The sequence below is a fragment of the Apteryx mantelli genome, chromosome 13 (assembly GCF_036417845.1).
Source record: "Apteryx mantelli isolate bAptMan1 chromosome 13, bAptMan1.hap1, whole genome shotgun sequence".
Lineage (NCBI taxonomy): Eukaryota > Metazoa > Chordata > Aves > Apterygiformes > Apterygidae > Apteryx > Apteryx mantelli.
The window spans coordinates 21,463,648-21,491,154 of record NC_089990.1 but is presented as its reverse complement, the minus strand read 5'-3'; the positions used below and the strand labels follow the sequence as shown (position 1 = coordinate 21,491,154).

The window sequence follows — 27,507 nt, the reverse complement described above, 5'->3', positions numbered from 1 at the left end:
CTACAAAAAGAGAACCTTAAAACAGTTGATTAAATATCTAAGGCTATGAAAGGCTATGATACACGCTGGAGTCAAGTCTAGAAGAATTCTCAGATACTGACAAGAAGGTATATATTTATTTTACAAGCTCCAAAAGGTTTATGAGAGCACTGCCATTTCAAAAATCATTTCTAATGTCGGCTGCAAATTTTTCCATTTGTCTATTTGTCTAATAGTTTCTAGCTTCTTTGACATTTGATGAAGCCACGTTCCACCACTAGTTTAACTAATCAGCATTTCAGAAAGTGACACTACTAAAAATCCCAAGAGCTGTTCTCAAAGGGAAGCACCATCTTTAGTTTGAAAAGGATGCAACTAAAGAGTATAACAGCAATAATGTATCTGAAGTAAAATATCTTTTCAAATATCTAGGCCTGGATACCATACAATTTATTTAATGTTACTGTGCCACTCCATGTGCACGCTGAGTAAGGAGAGCTAACTGATTTTTTTTTTTCTATTACTTGGCTGCCTCTCCAGTTTTAGGATTACAAAATATTCCAACCCTCTACAAAATATTACACCAAAGAGCTCCCTTTAGAAGTATTTTAATGACATTTTTGAGTTGGTGAATTGAGGGAGAGAATGTAGTCAAAACTTGTCATGAAACACTTAGTCTTCTACTAATCTTTGTCCTACTGAGAGACAGAAATATGCAAAAAGATGATCTTGCTTGATCAGAAATAAACTAAAGGCAAAAGAAGGCAACCGAAAAGGCTGAAGGGGAAGGAAAGAACAAGTCACACAACTAACCATTCCAGATTAAATTTAGACAAAGTAGCAACTATCACATAGATAGGAACATTTACAGAAGTCCAAGGAAAGTTGTTTGTGGCAGAAGTTACCTGAGCATGCTACAGGTAAAACTCATATCTCATAAACGCAGCATAGAAGATTTCATTTACCTTTAATAACAGCAGCTTGCCTGTCTCTTGTGAGCCATCTGTTTGATTTAGTGTCTGGTTGCAGCTGCAGCAGACTGGAAATGTATCTTTCTTTTCAAACACTCCAGTCATGCTCAATTAACCAGGTCATAAATTGATTGTTTTAATACACTATTTTGAAATGAAAACTTGAAGAGGTTAGCTTTTAATTGCTGCTTGCAACATTCAGAGCAATATGAAAAATTCATGATCAAATTCTGGAATGAATTAAAGAAAAGAGGAAAAAAAGGGAGAGAGGGTAAGCCTTTGTTCAATCTGCACCTAAATGAAAGCCTTTACTCTTTCTTAGGTGTATCAAAGTACCCTTTAGAGCAAAAGAGATTAAAAGGAATGTTTAAAAGGTTACCATACACTGGCTTTCACTATAAACATGAAAAACATCCATTTTCTCCCCACAGTGATAAAACATAAGGCAAGGAACATTCAAGCGGCTGGATAATTTTAAAGATGAAGAAGATTTTGTTAATCGACTCCAGAATTCATTTTTAAAACAAGTTCAAAACAATCACCCTATTATTTCTTATCAGAAAGTAATATTCTTTAATAACTCCACCCTATAGCCTTGATTCAGCATCTAGGTTTAAGTTAGATGTTGATCATTTTTTATTAATTATCAATTCAGCACAAAGCAGCCATATCATTTAAAAGCCATCTGTTTGCCTTCTAAAAAAGCAACTCTTTAAAACTCATAAATACGGTTTGACAAATCAGGAAATAAGGTAAGATCTTTTAGAATGCCAAATCTGAAAAGAGAACGGACACCAAGAGGTTGTTACATTCTCATTGCTAAATAGCAACAACTAAAATGTATTTAATGTCTCAGCATAAGAAGCACAGCTGCCTTTCTGCAGCTGTCAGATGGATTCAGGGACTGATTAATTTGTCCTGGGGAACTGTTAACCTATTGTTAAGAGTCCTCATGATTCAAAGCAACACCGCTGGCAAAGCATTAATAACACTCCAGTAAAAAGTGGTTCCTGTGTTATACAAAACAGACTCTGGAAACATCTGAAGCTGCCTGCCCCTCCTTCCAACCTCCCAGTTTCTACCTGGGCATGAGAGAAGTGTAGCAAGTTGAATGATTTCCATCTTCTACTCTATAGGACAAAGTAATGTCTTGTAAACTATATATATTCACTGGAACATTCTAGGTTAGTCTCTCCTTACATAGGCTTAGCTTTTTTTTTTTTTTTGGAAGAACCTGTACTCCATTTCTTCCCTTATATAGTCCTAGGTAAAAGATTTTCTAGACTTCTCATATTTTACAATTAATTATTAACATAGGACTCAGGTCTTCCTATGTGTATCACAGCAGCATTAGTTATGACATCCTAGGTATAGTCCAGAGGAAAAAAAAGTGTCACTGAGGCTATTTTTCTTCCTTTTCCTCTAATCACCATCTGCACCAGGCCTTCACTAGCAGTGGGTTACTTCCTTCCCCACTCCTAGCTTAATGCTGTTAGCAAAAGCTGACAGTAAGAAACTTATCTTGGGGAGAAGACCAAAAAAGCTGACTAGAAAAATGATATTCAAATCTCCAACTTCCTAATAAAATACTGCAGATTTAACTTGTGTTTACATCTGTCAATGACACCATGAAAGCTCACGTGTTCCAAATGGTTTTCATGCACATATTCATATATATTCATATATTCACTTTTGTTACATATGCAAAGCATGAAGTTTCATATCACAGCTTCCTACAGAAGCAAAATCATGTTAGCATATTCCTGCTCTACTCTGCCTCAAGTCACTAATACCTTTTTTATTGTCACAGTTCACCAGCCCCTCAATTGTGCTGATGAAACACTTTAGGGACCATATACATTTATCCCTTCAGTAGACAAAAAAAGCACATTCTGAAAAAAAACTTGTTTATATACCATTTCCTAAGATATGCAGCTCTTTCATATTGGACACGTTACAAGGATAAATTGACTAACAGTCCCTCCAAAAAACTAAACTGCTTTACAGGGAATCTGCCAGAGCAAAAAAGCATGAAGACATTAAGGAAATAATGCTAAAAGATCAGGGAAGTTGAAAAAAATAAAATGCTAAAATGAAAACAATTGTAGAATTAAAAGACCTTAATTCATCCAGGCATTAAAACTCAGTCTTCAGTAACTTGATCATATAATCTGCCTCTCTCCTCCTTTATTTCCCCCTGCCCCCAGTAATGGACACTTTGGTTTCAACCTTTCTGTTCCTGTTCTAAAAGCAAAATGATGTCTCCTAAGATCACAAAAGTAATAAAAAAGTAAATTATTGATATTTGTTGGGAAAAAAATCATACATTGTTACAAACATTAAAATTAATTTTCTTGTGGTCTGTTCTGTAGAGTAAAACCTGAACAGTATACTGAATGTTTCTAGCTTTTCTTTCCTGGCCAGCACAGGGGGATGATTGCATCTTGAGCCTCAGTAGATGTTTTGGCAAAGACACGCAGACAGTGGACAACAATTTGGGAAGATGATGGTTATTTTGGAGCTTATTGGTAGTTTTACTGAAGACTCCACATAATCTTATATTTTCCTTGTTTTACTGGGCTTCTAGACTTTGTTTTATGAAAAGTTCTTTGATTTTATTCAATTTCATTTAGACTCTTTTTTTCCCCTCCTAAAAATAGGATTTTATGTTCATCGCCTGTACAAATATAAGCATTCTGCCTTTACTACCTTTTGATCCTGTTGGCCAATTTCAACCAAATCTGATAGACTAGAAGATCAACTTTCAGATAATTAACTTTCCATAGTTTTTGTCCAAGCTGATGTCCAGGCAGGGCAGAGACACCTTGTAAATGCCTCCCAAAGCCTATTAGAAAAGTTTATATTCTGAAAGAGAGAATTAAAAAATAATAATAATAAAAAAGGGCAAAATGGCATTGCACATGAAAAAAGGTTCCATTAAAGACTGCTGTCAACCACAAAATACAGATCTGAAAGAAAACAGGCTACACTGGATTTTGGAGTTTACAGGACTAATTTAAAAGATGAAATAAAAACACCTGACGTTATTCTAGTAGGATCTGAAAAATAAAAGTTTCAAAATAGTACCTTTTGAGTATGTCAGGATAATTATGGCAATAAAACAAGTCTTAAGCACACTGATTTTTTTTTTCTTGAGCACAACTTAAAATTAATTTATACAGTCATCTTCTAATTTTTTACCCAGTGAGCAACTATCTTAGATCATAAGATTTCAATTTAGTTATTCTCAGAAAAAGTATAGTCACCAAAATTCACAGTTACCATATGTATAAGGGATCAGTCTAAACTGAATTGAATTCTGTTATGAAGGAAGAATTATGCAAACAACTATAAACTTAGCTTGATACATGACGTATCTTCTACCTCATAGCTGCTACAATACCATATGGAAAAGGCTTTACTTTTCTAGATTTTTCTCTAAAAAGTTTTAATCTTTTAATGGTCATATACATCATACCTTAAAACACATACCATACATACTTGCCTTTGCAGTCTGTCTACAAAGCTGAGTTTCAACTACTCTCAGTCCTTTCACAATACTGCATCTATCTATACCCTTTGTAATTTCTTCAGGTGGACAAAGTACTGAAGAACAGAAAAGTTTTTCTCCCAGTTTTCTGAGCTCTCACTGCAGAGCCCTATATCTGAGTAAAATGCAAGTCACCTGCAGTCCCACCAATGTTTTCTAGTCAAAAATCCATAATTTGTTTTCTGTATTGGCAAAGAGAATTATATTTTGGCGATAATCACTAACCACTATATCTTCAGTGACTGGCTTATTACATTTATTTCCCTGGACTTCAGAGTCATACGTTAGCCCTTCTGTTGCACAAAAAGGCTTTATTAATGAGATCAATCAAGAATACTCCTGCTTTATATATAACATCAGAAGCTGACAGAATTAAGAGGGTTTAGCTGAGTGAATTAAGAGAATTAAAGTTTTGGGCTTGATATAAATGTTAGAATGTAATAAGTTTCTATTTTTCCAAGTTGCAGGTACCCAAAGATTCATACAGTTCTTTCAATCTCATTAATAAGGTATCTGGAGATGATTTTTGATTATGTTAAAAAATTAACACCATGCACCATACTAAGCACATTCTAGAGTGAGAGGCAATCTTTAAAAACATCAGGATAATACATATGTAATAGTTGTATTATTATAGAACATCATGTTACCCAAAGAAACAGGAACAGTGACATAATCCAAAAAAAGACAAGCCATATAGCACCATATTCCTGGTAATTTAAGTTGGCATTTCACTAACTACCGAAGTATTAAACAATTAAATTCACTTGGCACTAATTACTTGTCAATCTGAATAAATATAAACCCTTACCACATCTATCTAAAGTCCTGAGGAAGTGTCATGAGACACGAGTCCCATTACACTCTTAGCAGGTTTCAAATTCATGGTACAGAACTTCCTCTCGGTGAACATCAATACAGTTCAAATTGCTACAATGAATGTGGTTGAAGTACAACCACTGCAGTAAAACTTACCAACTGCTACTAAGAGGGTAAACATTTACAGCAGTGCAAGGAAGACAACAAGGCGGTTCTATCTGAATGGTAGTCAGAAGATGAAAGTCATGCCAATCCCTGGAATTTATACGGTGCCCCATAAATTATTGTTGCCACTTGATTTATTCTACCATTCCACTGAGGGGACCAAAGGCCTCAGGCAGCTCTTACTGAAACATCAATTTAAGTAGCTGGCAAACAGCCTACATGGGATGGTGTGTCAGACTACTAAATTGGTAAAAATCCATCCTAAAAATAAAAAATATATATTACAGCTAACAATGACACATTACAGCACTGGACAGTACACTGAAACAATTATTAATAGCTCCATTCTGTTAAACAAATAAACAAATGGAGAGAAGAAGGAAAGAAGGAAATTCCAGGGCCTGTCTCACCATAACATGTTGCTCAAACTGTATACATTACAGTTTAACCAATATCTGGTTTAAATCTATGACAATTGATGATCCCATCAAAAGAAACCAATATCCACTTACTTAATTATTCACCTAATGATCTGTATACAAATAACCCGCAGTGTAAATATCTGGGGTAAGACAAAGTTAAACTTCCATCCATTCCATCTAATCCAGAATTTCAAATCACACAAATACTAATTCTGTTTAGAGAGTCAGATTACTTCTTGCAAGTTCCCCGCTTTTTATATTCACCTTTATTATTCTCTTCTCCTGAAGATCCCCAGAATAAAGGGGAGGCAACAATGAAGAATTAGCAGAAGAACTGAGAGTTACCCTCAAACATGGCACGTATTCCTAAATTCTAGTAACTTCAAAACAAAGACATAACCTAGAGCTTTAAATCCCAATTGCTCAACTAGAACATTCATTGGTAGCATGACACATTACTGTGACAATCTTGACTAAAACAAAAGCACAGGGACGTTTTCAGCCTGAGATACAGCATCTCCTGGCCGAATCTTTTCCAAGTTAAACGGGCTGAACTTTAATCTTCTCAGAGATAGAAAACTGCAATTCACAGCCTTAAGACACATTCGCTATAAAAAATACTGGCTAAATTCACAGCCTTAAGATACATTTACTATAAAAAAGCTGACTAAATTAAAAAATAATATTTTTTTTTAGTAAGAATCCTTGCCTTGCTTCATACCAATAAAATATTTCTCAATTTCTCTATGGTTTACTGGAATTTACTAAAAATAAGCAAAATGGTGAAACAAACTACACAGTGTTAAAGTTATCACAGAACTTTTTTTCAGCTAGGTAAATAATTATGACGTTAATTATGGCAACAGTCAAAGCTTTTTAACAAATGCCAAACTTCAATTGACAGTGTTTCTTAAACACAAGAAAATCATTACTTAAAAACAAATTGCAACAATCAAGAAAAATCTGACAGTTATTGGAATCTATGGATTAAACCATACCTATGAGCCATGTTTTCTTCCCAGTTTAAAGCCAGACTACCAGTTCTGGAGCATTCCAGACCCAGTATAAAAGAACTGATGATCTGTCTCATGACATGACACGACACAACATACCTGTGCCCCTTGAACTGCTGCCATCCTTCTAGCAGTGAAGCACACCCTTTGGCAAGAAAAAAGGCTTGCCGCCAAGAAATATTGGTGCTCTCAGTGCTTCGGTTGTTCTCTATCTGCCCTTTTTCACCACACACTATGATGATTTTCCTCTCCAGGAATCAGCTTTAAGAGGAAGTATTACAAGTTAATCTGCAGTTCTAGAAAGAAAGACTTGTTTTATGCCGACCTGAAAACAAGCAGCATGCTTCATAATCTGATGTTTACGAGCTGCGATTATGCACATCTTCCACTTAAGTGGAAGTAAAGGATTTCACATCTACCAGATAGTATTTCAGAGCACTGAAAGGATTGTTGACCTTGCTACAACAGGCTCACACAGCTGCTAAATGTACTGATTTGAGAATAAGTCATAAGGCATACTATGCTCCATATATATAGCCTGGCTTTTCTCAAGTACTTTTTAAAAAAAGTCCTTAACATATCAAAATCAACTAAACTTCAGTTTTATCAGGTCTCCTGAAACAGCATCTTGTCTTCTATAAGATGCTTTAAAAATTGCAAGTTCTTTAGGTAGCAGTACCAGGTTTTGGAATGTAGGAGATACACACAAAAATTATGTAGGTAAAGGAAATATATATATTTTAAAAGACATTTAGAAGATAGCTTACATTTTGGAGAGCTTACATTGTCATAGGAAATTTTGCCTTCACTGATCTATATTTTCCCCGAGAATCATAATACATGCAGCAGTGAATGAAAGTCTATAAAAAATAGCTTTGATTTAGAATACTGCTGCCCTTTAAATATTGAATAGCTCATTAAACTTTTACATGCAGGCTATTGCTCACATTACCCAATACTAGTTGTTGCCATTATTTAGTGTCATTTCTATAAATATTTCCTGAATTTATGTAATCAAAAGTTCTTCAAACCTTCATCAAAGGTTCTACCCGCTATCAAACAACAGGCTACAAATGACCCTTGATTTTTAATTCAACGTTTTGAAGAGAGAGATATAAAAATCACACACACCTTAACTGGACTCTTCCAAATATTACAAGGTATTTAGGAGCAGTGTAGGAAAATTAAATTTACAATCACACCTAAAAATCACATTTGACCACCTAATCAGATTTTTTCCAATGTTAAAAAAAATGGGGGGGGGCAAGGAGGAGGAGGGGGAGAGAGACAGACAGACAGACAGAGAGGCAGAATTAATTAATTGTACATTGGGACAGATTCCCGAATGATGCAGACTCAGTCAAGCTATATTTATTATATAAGTTCTAAAAACAGCCCATTGTTTCCAAAAAAAAAAAAAAGTAGCCTCTCTTACAGAGGACAGGAAGGCTCCAGGTCTCTAAAGAAGCTAAAACTGGAAATAGTGAACACAGGATTTAGTATTTATCAAATTACAGATGTACTTGACATTGATTTTAATTACACAAAGTTCATCTCCAAGATCAAGATCACTGCATGAAACTGAACTCCCCTATATTTCAGGCACTTCTTCCCCTTGCCTTCCTCCCTTCTCATCACTTTCCCTTTAATTTAGTTCCCTTTGCCTAAAAAGATCATTGTTTGATAGAACCATCCAGCAATGTGCAACTATTTCCTACAAAAACATTTTCTTAAGGACAGACCTTTGGCTGGAATAGACTGTTCTAAGGGCAAAATTCATCCCCTAAACATATGCTAAATCTTTTCCTGCTATACAAGGAAAAACAGGATTGCAATATACTAGTAGTCTTAAAATGTCTCCCCTTTAGCAGACCCTTTCATGCCAGGTTTACAGCAGTATCATTGGTCCAATCACATACTCGGTCTTAATAACTGTTTTTTTCTCTCTCTTTTTTTTTTTTTAAGAGGTATTCAAACTATCTTCAATAAGAGCACTCTATGTAGAGAAAGAACTTTAAAAAAAAAAGTCAAGTTATAACAGAATTCTTACTTTCTAGAGGCCATTTCTCCTGCTACACCACACCAACTAAATAATTGCACTGCATAAATACACCTCCATCCTCATGTGATAGCTGTCAAAGATACTACAAAAGTGACCATTCTACATTAAAAAAAAAAAAAAAGCTTATCAAGAAATAAATATTTCTGGTTCCCCCCACTTTTTTTTAAATGATGCTGCACTTACGTGACAGGTGAAAAAACAACATTGTCATTCTTCCTCCAAAAGCTAAGCAAGAAACCCAAACCAAGTCCAGGTCTGGAAATAAACTGTATTATTTCTAGATTATTCAACTAGGTGACAAGATGGCAACAAGCTCTCTGAATCTGAGAGAGAGAGAGAGAGAACTGCTTTGGTAGTTTAAATGAGCATGTTCATTTGACCAACTCTTTATCCTTCTGATGACACATCTAAACTAGTTCTTCCTGCTTATGAAGGATATTTGAATTGAACACTGGTTGGTGTAAGTGGTATGCAGAAACTGGACACCTGAACAAAACACCCTCATTTGTAGAACTCAGTAACCATTATATTATGCAGTTTTGTCTACTCAAATACACCACAAGGTTTAAGTCTCATTTTATTTTGTTAGTTCACTTCACTTTTAGGTCACTTAAAGGCAGGACTTTGCTTTTATGCAGAGAAAATTGAAAGGCAGTTTCCAATTCCAAATATTTTTGGGTCATAGCCCAGAGCCTTTGTTGCTCTGAGATGAAATAGTCTCAGCTGAAGAAAAGGAAAACAGAAATTCAGTGCAAGAAGAGACCTTTGCAACAGCTACTGTTGGCTTCCCTTTGAAGTGACCTCAAATGCTGCAGCATGTTTCATCTCTTCACCTCCTACCACTGTTCATCCTATTGTTTAGGTCCAGCAGCAGAATTTTGTTTAGGTCCAGCAGCAGAATTATGTACAAACTATTATAACTATTATATACTATTATAAGAACAGAAGAAAATGGTAACATTATATTTCCATATGTCTCATTGCCAACCTGCTGCCTTGAGCAAATGCAGAGCAGAAGAACAACACTCACAAGATTCCAACTGCATATATTTTTTTCTTGCTGATGGAGGACATCAATCTTGGTATCTAACTTGTTTTCTCTGTTGAAAGCTGCTGTTTTGCAACTGTTTTCATCCTCTACATTAAACATAGGCCTACCTATAGCTAAGGCAGCTGTTTAAAGATGAAGAGGCATAAATTCTGCATTTTGCTGACATACCATCTTCTGAATTTCACAGCATAAATTGCTGTATAATAACTCATTTCCAATTAGGTATTAGCATAGATTTAAACAGGCTCCACAACTGGTTCACAACTGTGGTCTGAAAGAGATTATTTAAAAAAAGTTGCCCATGCCTGACTACAACAGTTAAATCTCTGCCTTCCCAGAGGAGACCATTAATAAACAAGCTAAACAATAGTAGCTCCCTGATTTATGAATAAGTACCAGCTTTTTCTGAATACCTATAATAAATATCATATTACTATTGTAACATAATATCATAATACCATATGAAGGGAACTAAACTTACCTGTCATAACAGTAATCTAACCTTACCGTCTAACCCAAAGAATGAATAGGAAAAACTTCCAGTAAGTATTGAGAGTTTAAATAATATGGCCATATTCCATTTCTTTTCATTTCTCAAGTATTTCTGCAGCTCTTGCATAACTTATGTTTTCCATGTTATGGAAACTATTAGGTTCGCTGGCCTCCATAACAGGGTCCGACCCTAGGTTCCTGCTGAGGCAGAAGTTCGAAGTCAGACTGGAGAGAAATAAAATTTAGTGATACACGTGCAGTAATTACAGCTCGAGCTGGGTGCCTCTGAAGAGGGACCCCGAACAAAGAAATCCCTGGGCAATTATACCCTTACAATCTAAATTTCCCACCCCTTAAGCGATAGTTTGGAGCAATAGTAATAGTTAGGTCTGGGTTCTTCCCCTTCTTCCTTGGGCCCCTTCATTGTCTCTAGGCAGGCTGTTTCTTTTCTTATCTTCAAGGTTGGCTACTCCTGCTGTCCATGTAACTTCTTTATCCCTCCAGCTTGAACCGGCTCTAGGGCCCCCTTTTACTTATCTAGGTAAAAATTCACAGCCCGAGACCTAAGGCTTCAGCAAATTTAGCTACTAATGCTAAGCAAGTTATGCTAAGCAATTAATTCTAGACAGCTTCAGTCCAATATTCTCTAACATCCACTTCATTATCAATACTGACTAATTGATTGCACAGCTATTGTTACCACTTTATGGGCAGCAAGTGTCCTATAGTCCTATGAGCTAACATTGCATCACTGCTAAGGAATTTACATACCCTACTAATTAAGTTCTGGAACAGCAAGTTAATCGCTGTAAATGTCTTGAATATTTCTGTAAGGAGCTTGGTTTTCCCCTCTTAAAAGGATACCCATCTTCCTTAGACCTCTGGTACAACAAGAAAAAATGTTACCATTCCTTTTTCAGGAAATACTCTCCAGGAGTGAAAGTAAGAACTGGCTTGACCTGATATAGCCTAGATCAGTTGCCTCAGATCCTTTGCCTTCTGCAAAGGGAGACAGAGTAAGAACTACATTGGTTTGATTTTTATTTGTTATTGCTATTAGACAGATGTTTTTATTATGGCAGCTTTTATGAAAGTCTTTTTGACATTCTTTTATTAATTTTTGAGCTTAAATTTTGTAAATTGTCCAGTGTTGAGGCTAGAGCATTAGAGAAATTAAATAGAATAATAAAGGAGTTTGGGAGATGTCAAAAATATTTAGTCTCAGTGAAGGTGACTTCTAGATACATGTACAGGACTATTGGAAAATATAGCTCGTATCACAGATATCACAGTTCAATAATTGTTTATGAGTATTTCCATTATTCCAACAGCTACACAAACTGTATATTAAAGTGCATCTGCAAGCTAGACACAAGTCATTAAGTTACACAGTGTATCCACAGGTATTCAGACAGCCTGGTTATTTCATCCCACAGACAAATGTGACACAGGTAACACTGATTTCCTTACCATTCGGCTTTTAAAATTAGAAAGTCAAAATCAAAATTCTGCACAAGGAGTAATTCATTTCTTCAACAACTTCACAAAACACATTTGCATCCCTGAAAAAAGCTTACCTGAAAAACTTACCTGTGAACTACATAGGTCCTTTAGCAATAGCCTGCTTTCATTAAGTTTGGTAAATTGGTAAATTGGTAAATTTAATTCACTACTGTCATTGGAAACAGCATTTTCTATTTTTGAAGCAATAATCAGGTAAAGGTAACTAATGAGAGTTTTTATCTTTTGCCTTTCCAAGCAGGAAGTCTGACATTAGTATTTTCATTTGACTTTTGTTTCTTCATAGATTTCAGTTTAGCCAGTTAAAAACTAAATCAGTATTAAAATGTTTATATCAATTCTTGACATTTGTACCCTTGCTATGCACTTTTGGTCCACAACCGACTATATAAAAATACTGCTTTGCAAGTATAAAGCTAAAGCAAACTTCCTGGTAATCACACATGGGCCTTACCTGCATCATAGTGACCACATGACATGGATTCAGCAGGTAAATGACAGTCTTGGTAGCAAACTTGAACCCCACCTCCAGCCCAAAGACAAGACAGAGAGCCACCAGTAGCAGGTTTTTGCCCAAGCTCTCCTGCTTAGCCTGGGGCTGCTGTAGCAGATGACCCTCCAGCTCCCTGAAATGCAGCTGCCTCAGCTTCCACAAGGACAGAAGGATCTCCACAAAACCCACACTGAGGAAGACCAAGCTCTCCAGCAGACGCTGCTGCCCGGAGAGAAAGGCAGCACATTCTGGCCCTCCATTGCCAGCAAAGTTGGGGTCCACCCCCCCGTACAGCCAGTCCAGGAGGTTACGGAGGCTGTAACGGGACATGGTGGGATAGCGCCTCTTCTCCTCCCCGTCACTATCTGGCAACAGGTAGGAGCAAGATGGAATCAAAGCCAAAATGCTGTCGGGCTGACGAAACATGAAAGGTAAGGACGTCCCCTCTGTAAACTCCTTCCCTCCCGAGCTTCAGGAGAAGCCAGCAGCCCAGCTCAGAGCAGGGCTAAATTTGGGGGTTTCCTCTTGATGCCAGGACGGTAACTGCAAGCAACAGCCTGCAAGGGGAGAGGAGTTACAGATGAAGGGGGTCACCGAACGGCGCCGCCAGCCCCTCGCCCCCAGACCCATTACCCTCCCACCCCCGCTAACGCCCCTCGCTCTCCCCCGCCTGAACGTTACAGGACTGCCCTTCTCCCCGGCCGGCACCACCACGCGCCCCGCCCCGCGGCCGCCTCTCTCCCCTTACCCGGCCCCAACGCCGTCCTGCTCGGCTCGCTCCCCTCGGCCTCGGCCTCGGCCTCCCCCACCTGCGCCCCCCGCCCCTCGGCAGCCCTGCGCGGCCAGCGGCCGCCGCTGACTGGACGCCGAGCGCCCGCGATTGTCCGCCGAACGCCCGCTGATTGGACGCCGAGCGGCCCCTCGCCCGCGCGCCCAACGGCCGCTGCCCGCGCGCCCAGCGGCCCCTCGCCCGCGCGCCGCGGCCGGCGCCCTCAGGGCAGCGGCCCGGTACCTCAGGCAGCGGGGGCGGATATCGGCTCCGTTAGCGAGCGCGGCTCAGAGGCGGGCCCGGCGCCCCCCGCCACGGGGCTGGCCCTGGCGGGCGGGGAAGGAGGAAGCAGTGTTCCCCTCAGCGGCGGCGCCTACAAGCCCGAGCGGGCAGGCTGTGCCCACCGCTACCGCGTCCCGCGGCTCTCCCAGCCCCTTCCCAGTGCCGTAGCATCACCCCGCTGACGTGCCTGACTCGCACCGAAAAATGGACGAGCCCCCTGGATTGGCTGCGCGCGCCCGCCCGCTCCTCCCTCCGCCGCGGCTGCTCCCGCCTCTCGCGGCTGCCTCCCCCGCCGCTCTCCTTCGCTGCTACTTCTTCCTCTTCGTCCTCTGCTAGGTGCCTCTCGCTCGCCTTTCTCTCTTGTTTTCTCCTTCCTCTGCTCTCCCTTAGCTGCCTCCCTTTCCTCCTCCTCCCTCTCGAAACCAGCCTCCATGAGACACCCGAGGGTTGTTCTGGGTCCTCCCTCGACCCGGCTCCCCTCTACACTCGGCAGAGAGGAAGTAAAGGAGCCAAGAATAGTTCTTTCTGTGCTCCTCGGGCTCTGGCTGCTGCACTGCTGCCTTTTGTGGAGCTGGGTGCTCATAATCACAGTGCTGTTTGCTGAACTGATTCAACAAGCAGCATTAACTTGATAAACAAGTTTTGCAAGTGCCATTGCAGCATTAGTCAGTCAAGAAATTGCAGTGGTCTGCTTCCTTCCGGCACACCATGGAAGGGCAAACTTCAGAGGGGCCTCAGCTTAGTCCCTGTCTGCACGCATGGTAAGTATATGCAGTCAGTTATATGTGGAAATTGTGGTCATGCAATATGTACGGTAGAGACACCGCTTATATGCATGCATAAGTGATTTACACACATACCTGCAAAACTGAGTCTTTGCAAACAGAGGCCAGGTTTGGTTCTTAGAGTCGACTGGTTTATGGTTTTGTGAAGTAATTATACTGCAAATATGCAGTTCTGTTTCTATCTGAAGGACAAAGGCAGATGGAGATGTAGGTAGAATAGTGGATAAAAGAGATATTGTCAGGGTAGTTAGAACTGTAAGTGAATACACCCTGACAGCTGTCTCACTTTATAGATTTTGCTTCAGAGAGTCTGCCCATTGCCTGGGTGCAACTAGTCATTTCCTGTTCGGTAGGGTACTGTATAATGCGTGTTGTACTGGGAACAGTTTGTGTTACTGTTTCATTACAGCCTGTGCGTGACAATTATTATAGTGTAACAGTGAATCTAGAGTGCTCAGTTTATCAGAAGCGCATGCATTTTATTTTGGGAGCTTGCATTGTTACAAGTTACAATTATTACAGACAGACTTCTTTACATAGATTTAATGAAAAAATAGACCATGTTTCAAAGACTATAGCTATTGTATGTTTTCGGTTATTGTTATACTATCAGTTGTCAAGGATATTCTGAGGACTGTCTACACTAACTACACTGATACTACACTGATATGTCTTCTGGAACAGTTTCTATTCCAGAGACATTTATATTATACGGACTCTTGAATTTCAGCACTGACTATGATTTTTATTGCGTGTAGGCAAGTAATCCAATTTCTTGCCAAAATTTCACAATTGTCAAATGGTGATAATAATGCCTATGTTGCAAGGATGATATGAGAAGTGAAATTCGTGTCTGAAGGAAAAGAACGTTTATGAGCAGCAAAACTCATTTTTTCCTACAGATATATATTCTACATTCTCCTGCCTCAATATTCGCAGTTCCCTGATTCTCCCCACACAGCCCCAACTCCCACCTTATCCACACTTCTCCCCACACAACCCCAACTCCTACCTGATTCCTTTTTGTACCTCTAAGCGTTATCAGCATCGGAGGCCTCAAAGCCTAAGGAATGTCCCAACAATCCCCTGCCTCCAAGCTTCCTTCCTGTCTGCAGGGGCTTTCTAAATTTTAAGTTTTCTTACCAGACCCCTCTCAAAAGTGAAGAGGTCTAGTAGCTCAGCAGTGTAGGGGATAACAACACCTCATACTTCTGTGTGTTTTGAGAAACTACTGGCTATTCCAAACCAGCATTCCAGCTCAGGCTAGTTCAAAAATACAAATGCACCCATGGGCTTGTCACTAGCCCATCAAAACAGATCATTGTTGTACTCATGTTCTGGCCTTTTCCTCACTTGCTCACACATTTAGATCTCTTGCATATACCCAGTTATGAGGAACAGGGTTGGTAGAGCCTGAGTGCATAGGACTCATTTCCTTGTGAAAGCAATCTAAGGAAATTGCTGCATCTGAGGTAAGACTGCCTGACAATGTATTGCTCTTCTGATTACAGGTCACTTTCACCTCACAGAAGAGGAGTTCAGGAGATGAGAATTCCCAGAAGCAGACCACAGAGGCTGCAAAAGGTGAGAGACAAGATGACACACAGACGCAAGATACAAGTCTGTCTGCCATGGCTTTTAGCAGCAGTAGCTGTTCTACTGTATGGGGTTAAGGAAGTGGAAAGAGATGGATCTGTTCCAGGTTGTCCGGAGCAGCAGATGATCCAGTTGGTAGACCCCACGAGGGAAAATAATCTGTGCTTGTCTTTATAAGCAGTATTGTTATGTTTTAGAAATAGGGAAAGAAAAGAACTGCCAAACTATTGGTGTTAGTGCTATTTCTTGTGGGGGGGGATCTTGTTACTATTGTTAAATATAGAAACCTTGCAATAAAGGTTGCAATAAATCTTTGGAGAAAGAATATATATTTAATATATAAAAGTAAAAATGTTATTTATATAATATTCAAAATCATAAAGTAAAGAAAGGAAACAAATTACAATCACAGCACATAAGAAGCAGCTGAAACACATTCAAATGTTCAAGACCAATCCACTTAATTATTGATTACTCAATTTGTTATTGTCATTTAGATGAGAATAGCTTAGATCTTAATCTTACCAGTGGATTAATGAGGAATCCATTAGAACAGGAAAGTGAAACTACAAGAGACTGCTATAGCCTCTTTCAAAATGTAATAAGTGAAAATTTAACAGCAGTGGCAAAATAGCCTATGTTTCTTAACAGGTATAAAGAGGATTTTATAATAATAATGAGTTTAGTTCTATCAGCCAAACTTTGAGTTTACTAAGGGCTTGTCTTACACTGTATCCATATGAATACATAAGAGGCTTCCTAAAACCAAGAGTCTTTTCTAGACACAGATGATTTCAGCAAGTGTGTTGCCAGAAGGATTTATCACTGTATGGATTATTTCTACCTGAATACACAGAAACACCAGTTGGGTTTCAGTTAAAGTGTGTAGTCAGCAAGTTGATGGTCTCCCAAAATAAATATTAACATTTAAAAATATAATGTAGTAAGTTCACTAGTTAACTGAACATGGCCTCCTTTGAAAGCACACAAACATTGTCAAGTTTCAGAATCTTAGAGTATGATAGCTCTATTCTGCTTCCTCAGCTTCAAAAGAGCTTTGAATCTCTCTACCATTGATATGCATGATGCTTTGTTAACAAATCAGAGGATATTGTTCTGTGGATGAATGCACACTCTTATGTAACAAGGCATAAAAACTAAAAAAATAGTTATTAATAATAGAATAATAGGCAAGACAAGGAACTAATTCTTTTAGATATTGGTGTACTAATTCAGGGAGAATAAGAGACATTGGAAGTCTTAAAATAAGATCAAAATGATGACTTCATTAGCATGAATAGTTCCATATAATTAATGTATAATTTAACAGAAAACTAGAATATTAATATGAGGATATTAATATATCCTTATTCAAATAAGGATAGGAAAAGGGAGGATGTTTTGTTCTGCTTTGTATAGCAAGAAAACATACATTGTTTTGGGGTGCAGAATATGTCGTAAATTAGACTTGCGACAATATACATGATAATAATGAAAGGAGAGAAGCACATCACAGCAAGGTGAGCTTACAGTCAGACCATGAAACCCAAGATAACAAGGTGGATGGTTATTTTAAGATCAACTAGCTGAAATGAAAAACTTAGTAGTAATAAGGCATTTTAACTACTTGGACATCTATTGGGAAAAGAGCATGGACTAGCCACAAGAATACGGCGAATTGGTCAATTTGTTTGGTTTTGTTACAGAGAATGCAGAAAACAACTAGAAATAAGGCTCTTAGTTCAGTTCTAACCAGTGAGGAAGAACTGGCTGAGAATGTGAAAGTGGGCAGTGTTTTGTGTGAGAGCATTTGCAAATGAGAGAGTTTGTTGTCCATAGAAAAGGAAGGAAAGATGACAGCTAAAAAAAAACAGTTAGACTTCAGGAAAGCTTCAAAAAACTTAGGGAATTAATGGCTAAGATCTCATAGGAAGGAAGTCTTAGGAAATAAGGAGCTAAGAAGAGGGACAGTTCCTCAGAAAAATAATTCTAAGGGCACATTTATCCCAATTTTGAGTAGAATAGGGATAATAGTAAGGTTAGCTTGACCATGACATGAGCTCACTATTGACATTAAGCATGAGAAGAAAATATAAATCAAGATGGGTCAGACTACTAAGTATAAAGACTAAAAGACTAAAAAGATGTCATGAGAGGATTAAACTGTCAGGAGACATCAAAGATAACAAGAATTATTCTGTATTAGTAGTAAGAGAAAGACAGAGGAGAGGATTAATACCCTACTCAACAGAGAAGAAAATCTGTCAACAAATGATAAAGAAAGCTAAGTAATTGTTGCCTTTGTTTTATCAGACTTCATAAAAAGATCACCTGCAAGCAGATAGTTAGGACAGGTGATGCCAAAATCTTAGCCCAGAATGGGGAAAGAACAGATTAGGAGCACTCAGACCATTTGAAAACATCTGATTTATCTGAGTCTGATCAATATGATCCAAGGATAATTAAAGAATTGACTGAATTAATATCAGAACCATAAACAATTATATCTAATAGCTCTAGGAGGATGAATGAGATGCTGAAAAACAGAAGAAGCAGCTGTAAATTGCTCTTATTAAAGAGGGAGGCAGGAGCTGAGAAATACAGATTGGTCAATTTAGTTAACTTCAATCCCCAGAAAAATTCTGGAACAATTAATCATAGAAACTATTATTAGCACCTAGATGATAACCAGGGAACGAGAGCAATCAGCATGGACATGTCATAAATCGTGCCAGATAACTTGATTTTTTTCCTCCAATAAAGAAGAGAATTTAGGGAAAGGACAGAAGCAGATGACCTGTTGTCATGTGAGTGTCAAAAAACTAATTAAACTGACATTTTCATTAAAACATTAAAGAAATATGGTCTAGATAAATCTATTATAAGGGCTATACAGAACTGGCTGGATAGCCAGCAGTAGTTCACCCTCAGAAAGGAAGACTATATTGCTGGATTCCTAGAGTTTGTATTTAGTCTGGTTCTGGTTGGTATTTTTTATTAACAATGTAGATGATGGAATCGAGAATATGGTTATTAATCTTGTAGGTGACACAAAGCTGAGGGTAACAGAATTAAATTTTAAAATAGTCTTTACAATTTTGAAAAATGCTGTTTAAGAAAATAACAAGGAATATATTCAATAAGAACAAGTTGCATCCTAGTTCAGCACTTCATACTCGTATAAGTCAGCTGGTATAAACCATCACTGCCTTTCCTCTTCCCCTTGCTACTCATTTTCTCTCACACCGCCTTATGCTAGCATAAGCTTTTCTGGGGCTATGTGGTTGTCTGTATGAGAAAACTGATTCGCACTACAATTATCATCTCAGAGTTAACTGTAATCTGGAGCACTTACCTGATCTATTTGATCCTACTTTGGGTTACGGCGATGAATGAGGTGACCTTGCTAGATGTCTTAACAGCCCTGTTTTTCTGTGATTATCCCCTCATTAAAAAGAAGGGGTATATTTGATATAAAATTGACATACCAGTATGATTTTTTTTTTTTTTTTTTGGCAACAGCACAATATTGTTGATTCTTGTTCAGATTGTGATCCACTGTAAATTCAAGAGATCTGTGTTCTCTGATCTTGATCTACTGGGTGGCTTAGTCACAGTTCCTTGATTTGCTCTGTTTCAGTTTCTTCAGCTTCTTTGAGAAGCACTTTGAAATCTGTGAAAAAGAATTGTTGACAGAACACTAAGCCATTGCTCTTTCCTGTTTGTTAACCATTTCTTCTCTTCCTTTCACTAAGTAATTTATGTTCTTTCTAAGATCCTTTGTAAACATATATATCGCATATGTCAATAGAAATGGTTGTCTAAAAGCAATAAATTCCTGTGACTAGGATGTTTGCACAAGAGCCTGAGGCTTGTTCTTGTATCTAACATGAGATTTATTTTTCTTTCTGTGAATTCTTAAAATATCAAAGTAGTGAAATCTAATGTTAATCCATCAAGAAATGCCAGGGCCCTGTGTGCACCAGTAGGCCTTAACTACCCTGAGCAGCTTTGTCTGGGACCTCTACCAGGGAGCTCTATTTAAGCTCTGGCCTGGGCCCCCAGTCCTCACCTATGTTGTGGGCAGCCCTGAACCTGTGCTCAGCCCTGTCCCCCAGCTGTTGACTGGACTTGCCTGACTGACCATGGACCTGACTTGTCACCTCTCATTTCTCTGATGATCACTGGACTGTCACCAGAACCTGTCACTGTCGCCAGCCCTGTTCTGCTTGCCTGCCTCGGTGCTGTGGGACTGCACCTCTGTTGGCAAGGTCACTGCCCCTCTCTGTGTGTGGTCACCCTTGGCTCCTGGATTGCTTCCCGTCGTAGAGCAGCCCCACTCTTGCTGACAATAAAAAAATTAAAAGTCAATTTATGTGAAATTGCTTCCACTCCAAAATAAAGCTGTATGTTCTTTTCTATTCCTAATACATCACTTGCAAATTCCCACTAACTTTCCTAAGTACAGAAGTAAAGGCAAAGCCTGAAGTCTTGCACATGGTAGATAACAGTCAATAACCATCAGAAGTTGAACTTCAAAGCAGAAGAACTGAAAGGCTAAAGGATATTTTCCTTAATTCTTATTCAGTAGAGCATTTAAGCACAGACTTATTTTCAGTCTGTCCTTAAATTCTCTGAATTTAAGCACATAAATTAAGAGCTTTCCTCTGTCAACATCTAGCTATGTTTCTATACTTTAGAAATTTGATTCTATACATCAGTATGTAGTTACACCTATAGGTTTACTAGAAACTGTGCATCCTTCTTGTCATGTAAAAAAAATTTTTTTTTAAACCCAACAAAATAAAATAATATTTTAAGCCTTGAAATAGTGAGGAGTAATGTTCCTCAGGAATAATTATACTTACAGTTATAGCTGAATACATCAGCGAAGTTACATTAACAGTGAATCTATAATTTACCATAAAAGTTTTTTGCACAATGTAATAAAATTCTGATGTTTAGTTGTTTATTAGATTCTTTGAGCTGATGGGAAACTAGATTATTTGAAGTGTCAGGATGAATGTTTAATCCTTTATATATAATCCATGATGTCTCATACAAAATGGAAAAACAGATGACCACAGCTTTAGGAAAAAATCCATTAAATTGTGTGTACTAATGTTAAGACTTTTAAAAACAGTAATCTGAGAGGGACTGCCATTTTAGTAGTGGTTGGAGCTGGCCCCAACTGACAGGGCTCTGAGCACATTCCTCCCTTCCAGTTTTGTTGGCCGAGTTGAGGAGTTTAGCTAGCTGCTCCTTCACTGCTAAGAGCTGTTGTGAAGAAAGCTAGATGCAGGGGCCTGCACCATCTTTCTTTTGTGAGCTGCTGTTTAAGCTGAAGCTTTATCACTGGCCCTCAGCTGTGCTACATCCTAGCTGTGCAGCAGCTATGTCTGTGCCCAGTCTCTTACCTCCTTGATTCTGGCCCTGATCCGAACTCACTGGCTTGGCTTCCTGGCTTGACCTCAGACCCGTCTCGTCTGTGACTTGCTGGGTGATCGCTGGGCTACGACTGACCCTGGTCACTGTCTCCAGAGCTGATCCTGACCTGAACTTGCTGGCTCAGCACCGAACTCCTTAGAGATGAGGTCACTGCTGCCTACCTTGTTAGCACGCTCAGGTCCTGGCTCTCCATCCCTTGCAGAGCAGCCAGGCCTTGCTGTCCACTGATACCAATCCATTATATTGGAGCTGATGCATCTCTTTAAAGCCTCGTAAAAAAGGTGGTATTTATTCCTATTTTACGAAAGAGACATGAAGTGCAATGTGATTGTGTCTTATAGTTCTAAGTTCATATAAGAAGCCTGTGGCAATCAGGAGTTCTAACTGAACCAAAAAACCTTCCCACTTCATTATATCAGTAACTCTGCTTCATTTTCTCCACTCTTCCTTTGTCTGTTCTTCTCCCACCTTTAATAAGCATTTCTTGGTCAGCCATGAGTGTTACAGTCTTGCAGCATTGACCATGCACTGGACACAAAGGTTTGTTTTGTTCCCTCAGCTTGGAACTTAGCATTTTTGTAGTTTCATGTGCTTGATCTGAATAGTGAGGAGTTTTGAATTCCTACTGGTACAAACATAGATACTCAGAAAGAAAGGGGAATTGCTTAACTGAGATAGGAAGGAAAGAGTGCAGCTGGATTGAAAGAAAAAGCAGTAATGGGGACAAGTTTTGCAAAAAGTTGTGATCAGATGCCTATTAAAGTACTGCTGTTTATTTAGAGGGATTTTTATTAAAAGAACATAAACATTATGTGCAGGATCTTTGATGGTCTGATGATCTTTGGAGGTGCATATGGAGTCAGAGTTAGACTCGGCAGCAAATTTGTCATTCATATATGCTTAAAATGGAAGCTGGGTTGAGACTCCCCTTTAGCTTGTCATTTCTTGTCTGAAGGATGGTATTTGGCACAGTATTGCCGTCTGGAGTATGCTTTGAGCAGTCAGAATGAGACTTGGAATAGCCACAGTGCCAGTAGTTAACAGACTTGGGGCATGAATGTATTCAAGTCATGCCCGCAGAAAGCAACAACTTTTCTACTGCTTAGGCCTGTAAGCCAGAAGGCTTGTTTCTGTAAAAAATAGAAGCTGGAGTGTCTTTGGCTTTCTAGTGACATCCTAATTCTTTCCACTTTGCACCTGGCCTTCCTGCTGTACTCCTTGGAACCCGGGAATTAAATCAAATGTACTTTCCTTTCAAAAATTAGGAAAATTGATTCTATAACCTAGATAATTCTGCAGAAATGTACCTACATAATTTTTTCTCTCTCTCTCTCTCTCTCTCTCATTTTCCATGTTTTTTCTGTTGTTAGGATGGCTTTGGTACCCCAAGCTGAGTTCTACTAAGTCCTGAAATTTTCATCTAGTCTTAAGAAAATTCTTCCCTTATTTTCCATCTCTTAAAAAGTAACCAAAACCTTGATCACTGGCAAAAGCAGTGGGCCTACAAACAGTGCTGTGCTGACCATGGTAAATGCTGTTTGTTTACTCATTTTGTTTTATTCAGTATGAACAAGGGAAGTAGATTGATCAGTTTTGATTTCCATTTTTAAACACTTCTGTTGTACTTCAGTGTAAGGGACATGGGCAAGGGACTATTGAATCTAGTCTTCAAAACTGTTTAATTTGGGAAAAAACGTCTAACCAAGATTATTTCCTTCAGTGCTAGTTTTGATAAATGTATTTCTCTTCACAAAACAGTTTGAGCATAAGATGCTAATTCAGAAATGGGTTTTTTTTCTCTTCCAGTTCTTTCGTATATAACTGTTATAAATGGTCGCATACAGAATAACTGTTGATGGTTCTCTCTCACGTTTTGGCAAAAAAAAAAAAAAAAAAAAAGCATTTACCCTCTAGGGGCACCAGAACAAGACGCCTCCCAACAAATCAGTAAACAAGTCTTTCCTCTTGCATGCTGATATCAACAAGTGAAATAATTAAGATCCAGTAGTTATATTGTCATTAGTCCCCTGGGTTAATATTTAACCCCCTCAAAAATGGACATGCTTATAGATATTACAATTTTTCGTGTTGAATTATCTACAGTATCTGATATGACTTCATCGCTGAACATTTAGTTCACATTTTGAAAATTACCTTTGCAATCAGAAGTGCCTACAGGGCAACCACATGGAAAAATTTAGTCTGGTAAGCCGTACTCAGTACAGCTTTGTTTCTGATTACTACAAATCTAGTTTAATAGAAATTCTGCCATTAGTTATGCTGACTTTCTTCCATTTAGTCAGTTGCTCACATATATTTTTTATGAATATGAAGAAAGGCTTGTGGTACTGTAATTGCTGATTTCCTCTCAAGGGTTTTTCTTCAGAGAAAGATGAAAGGCTGTTGTGTTTGTCATATCTCTCTCCCTGTCAGCTAATTTAGCTAGAACATACGCTAGACAATACTGAAAAAAACTAAATGTCAACTTGAAACATTCAAAATAGAAGCTTAGAAAGCATATCATATTTTCATGTTTTTTAATCTGAAGGACTGAAAATAATTATAAAGTACCGACAGAAACTTGTTAGATGACAACTGGGTGAACCAGCCTTTTGTTGAATCACATGCCTGTCATTTGTTTGCAGTATCTGACTTATTTTTTCCCTTACATAAAAAGCTTCAGTATTAATAGACACAGAAACAGTTGGATGTAAAAGCAAAGAGAAAAAGAAATATCATTAGTGTGTGAGATTTGCTTTGAGATACAGAAGATTATGGCTAACAGTTCTGCATCTGGAGGCTGAGTAAGTGAGAAATGGTGATACATTTCATTTTAGGTTCATATCTTAAATGAGTAAAGGAATTCTCTGAAAATATTTGGAGCTTGGGGAAAATATTTTTTTAAGATGAGTGTGAAAAAACAGTCTGATATAAAATAAATAAAATGTTTCTGTAAGAAAATTAAAGTGTCCATCCAGATGTTATTTATGTATTCTTCCTAAGCTTGAAGTATCTTGAGAACTAACTGAAAGAAGAACAAAACTGCTCTTTTCACACACCAGTAGCTAAACATCTTATGCCTTAAAGTGCTTGATGACATTCACCTCCTTCTGAGGCTGTGTCCTGTGCTGTTTAGCTATTTTTCAATTTTCATTGTATTTTCAAGGCATTTGCTTTATTTCATGTCCAGTGCCAGCACCATTTTATTGTTAATATAATAAAAGGAATTTCACAAACCACCCAAACTCTTTTTCTGGAAGCTCAGTCTTAAGAGCACTTTTTTCACTCTTTCCTCCCAAGTCAAAATATTATAATATTAATATAATGCACACTTACAGATGTTTACAACCACAATAATTAAATAGACTTGTTAACAATATTTAACTAGTCTTTCAACTGGCTGCACCCAGATGGGAGGTGATCTCTGACTTACCTATAGGTAGACTAGAAGATACTTCTCATACTGTTGTCTCAGAAAAAGAAGAACCAAATCAGTGATGAATTTGATTGTCAAATTGAATTTACAAGAATTGTTAGTTAGTTCATGTTTGGTAGAGTTTAACTTTACCCATTGCTGGTATACACAGGACTTATATGATTCTGTAAGTCTACACAGAAATGCAACGAGAAGAATTTGTGCTTTCCAGTTTTGTTCTATCAAACCTTATTAGAAATTCTTTTAGTTTTTGCTTATGAAATCTGTCATCACCTGTCAATCAGAGATGGAGGACAATAATCAGTGTAACAAATTAGTGGAAGGGATGTGTATTCTTTCTTTTGTTTTAATGTGTTTTGTGTTGTGAAATTTTTCTGACACTTCAGATTTTAAATGCTAAAGCAGGAGACTAAGTGTTCATGAAAAATTTGTATATGAATTTTAGGGGTTTAAAAATATGTTACAAAATTTACAATTTTAAAGTTTGCTGTTTAAGAAGATTACCTGGTAATTGTGTGCAAATAGCCTCATTGTTCTTCAGCTTAGATCAAAAGCAGCACATAACATGGTTAACAAGCAAAAGATTTAAAAAATCAAAAGATACAGATGTCGATTCATTCTGAATGAAGATCAGTTTTAAAAAATACGAGTTACTTCCCTGAATTTCATTTCAGATTTAAAAATCACCCATGAAGAGTCTGAGTAGCACAGGTACAGTAGCAAGCACTGACATAGCAGCTTATGCAACATCAGTTAAAAAAACACCTTGCCTGCAATAGAGGCTTTCCAGGCCACCAGACTCAGGAGGAAAACTTCAGTAACCAGAGCAAGCTGAAATCAGTAAAAGGAATATCAGTCTAAAATACAGACCTTTACTTTTGTACAGTGGTACCACCACTGGTTATTAATACAGGAAAAAAAAACCAACCATCAACTATTGTAGTAATACATAGGGGGAAAGTTGATTTGTAAGCAAATCAGGATTCAAATTTTCCACATCTTTAAAGGTGAAAATCAACACCTTCAATGGGTCTATGGAGATTAGGTAATACATACTCCAAAAAGTTAAATGAAGTATAATCAAAGTACTAGGTTAAAACTTTCTTTTTCCCCCCCACATGAAAAGGATATATTTCTAAAATTGTAAGGTCAAGTAACTGAAGTTTTTCTAGTATGACTAGGAAAGAGTTAATTTTAGATGAACACCTCATTAAATGAAAGCAGAGTGTTTATATTAGTTTTGTCATTTCAGTAGTAATTCAAATTGCCAAGCATGAGAAGGGGTGGGTGTTAAGTGCTTGAGTAATAAATCCATGATCAAAATGAAACATAGTGTTTGCATATGGGGATGACAGTGACATGGTGAGTGTCTCTTGGCCAATCAGAGACTAGTACAAAATAATAATTTTGTAGAATTTGAAAGCATTGTGAGAGAGTGGTGACTATAATGCCACAGTCCATATGTGTTTAAAGGTGACTGTGATGCAAGAGAAGAGAACTTTAGATAGTACCTGTGAAACCAAGTTGCGGCCCCTGACTTTCATCTGCAGATAAAAGAATTTGATGCTTCTTTTATCAGCAACTCAAGACTGAGTTCTGTCTTAAATTCTGAAATCTTATTTCTGATTATGAGACACTCTATTACTACTTATAAATCTCAGCCTGAGAGATTCTGAACGCTTGCATCTTCCCTAAATTTCTGTGTGTAGTTTGCCTTTATTATGAATACTGCAGTGAAATGTTGTAATATATAACAAAAGGTAATTCCAGTCTCAGAAACAAGAAAAAAGGTAGGAAGGAGAACTATTAGATTATCTGATCCCTGGTTAAATAAGTTTTATAAAATTTGTACTACTCCATTCTACTGTGGAATAGTATGTGATGAGACCAATTATGTCATACTATAGTATTATCACTATGTATTTTCATGTCTTGTGATATTTAGGAAAGGAGGTGTTTAGTGTCTCAGCTTTTACAGTGATATATCAGGAACTCAGCACACGTTTTACTTAAAGGTTTCCAATCCAAACATGCTTGCAACAACTGTCTTGAAAATGTGAAGCTTAATCATTCAAGAATTAGACCGCAAAAAGAGATACCCAGATTTATTATTTGGCGTGTTTTGGTTTGGGGGAAAGTGAATTATTGGTTTTTAATCATCGGGCTACTGGTATTGTAATATGTGTGTGCAAAGAGGCACAGCTGGTTTTTTTTCTTACACCATTATATCAGAGAAGAAGGAAAGAATAGATCAATACCATTAGGAGAATATGCCAACTTTGGGACCAGACCAACCAGAGTATTTAGTTCTTTCAATTCTTTTACAGTTGATGAACGGAGCAGACAACAGGATTAGGCCAAATCACACAAGCTTTGCTCAGGTGAGTAGTAACTCTTACCTTTTATCGTCTCAGGTTTGAATCAGGGTTTCTCTGAAAAGGTGAAATATTTAAAGTTCTGTTAGATACTTGTATCTTTTATTGACCTATAAAGATATTGGAATTGCACTTTTAACCTTTCTGTTGAATGTAAGTAATATTAAGCGTTATTTTAATATGTTGAATTCATTTTTTACTAATCCACAAAAGTAGATTCTGTAAAATACCAAATGGCTCCTCTTCTAGTGTACACCATGTTGAAAACCACATGGTTC

General features: G+C 37.9%; 1 protein-coding gene and 1 long non-coding RNA gene across 2 annotated transcripts in view; one reads left to right on the top strand and one right to left on the bottom strand.

Annotated features, from left to right (window-relative positions):
* The window catches only part of TMEM164 (transmembrane protein 164), a 38,473-nt gene extending 24,819 nt beyond the window's left edge, over window positions 1-13,654 (bottom strand). The window contains exons 1-2 of the mRNA XM_067303982.1: window positions 13,551-13,654; window positions 12,500-13,095 (exon numbers count right to left, since the gene is read on the bottom strand). Of these exons, the coding sequence (XP_067160083.1) occupies window positions 12,500-12,964 (465 nt within the window). The 5' untranslated portion in view covers window positions 12,965-13,095; window positions 13,551-13,654. The remainder of the gene's footprint in view (window positions 1-12,499; window positions 13,096-13,550) is intronic.
* Window positions 13,655-14,266: 612 nt separating this feature from the next.
* On the top strand, window positions 14,267-27,212 carry LOC136993259 (uncharacterized). Its single transcript, XR_010885504.1, has 3 exons — window positions 14,267-14,350; window positions 15,886-15,958; window positions 27,182-27,212. It is a non-coding gene; the product is annotated as an uncharacterized lncRNA (long non-coding RNA).
* Window positions 27,213-27,507: the final 295 nt, after the last annotated feature.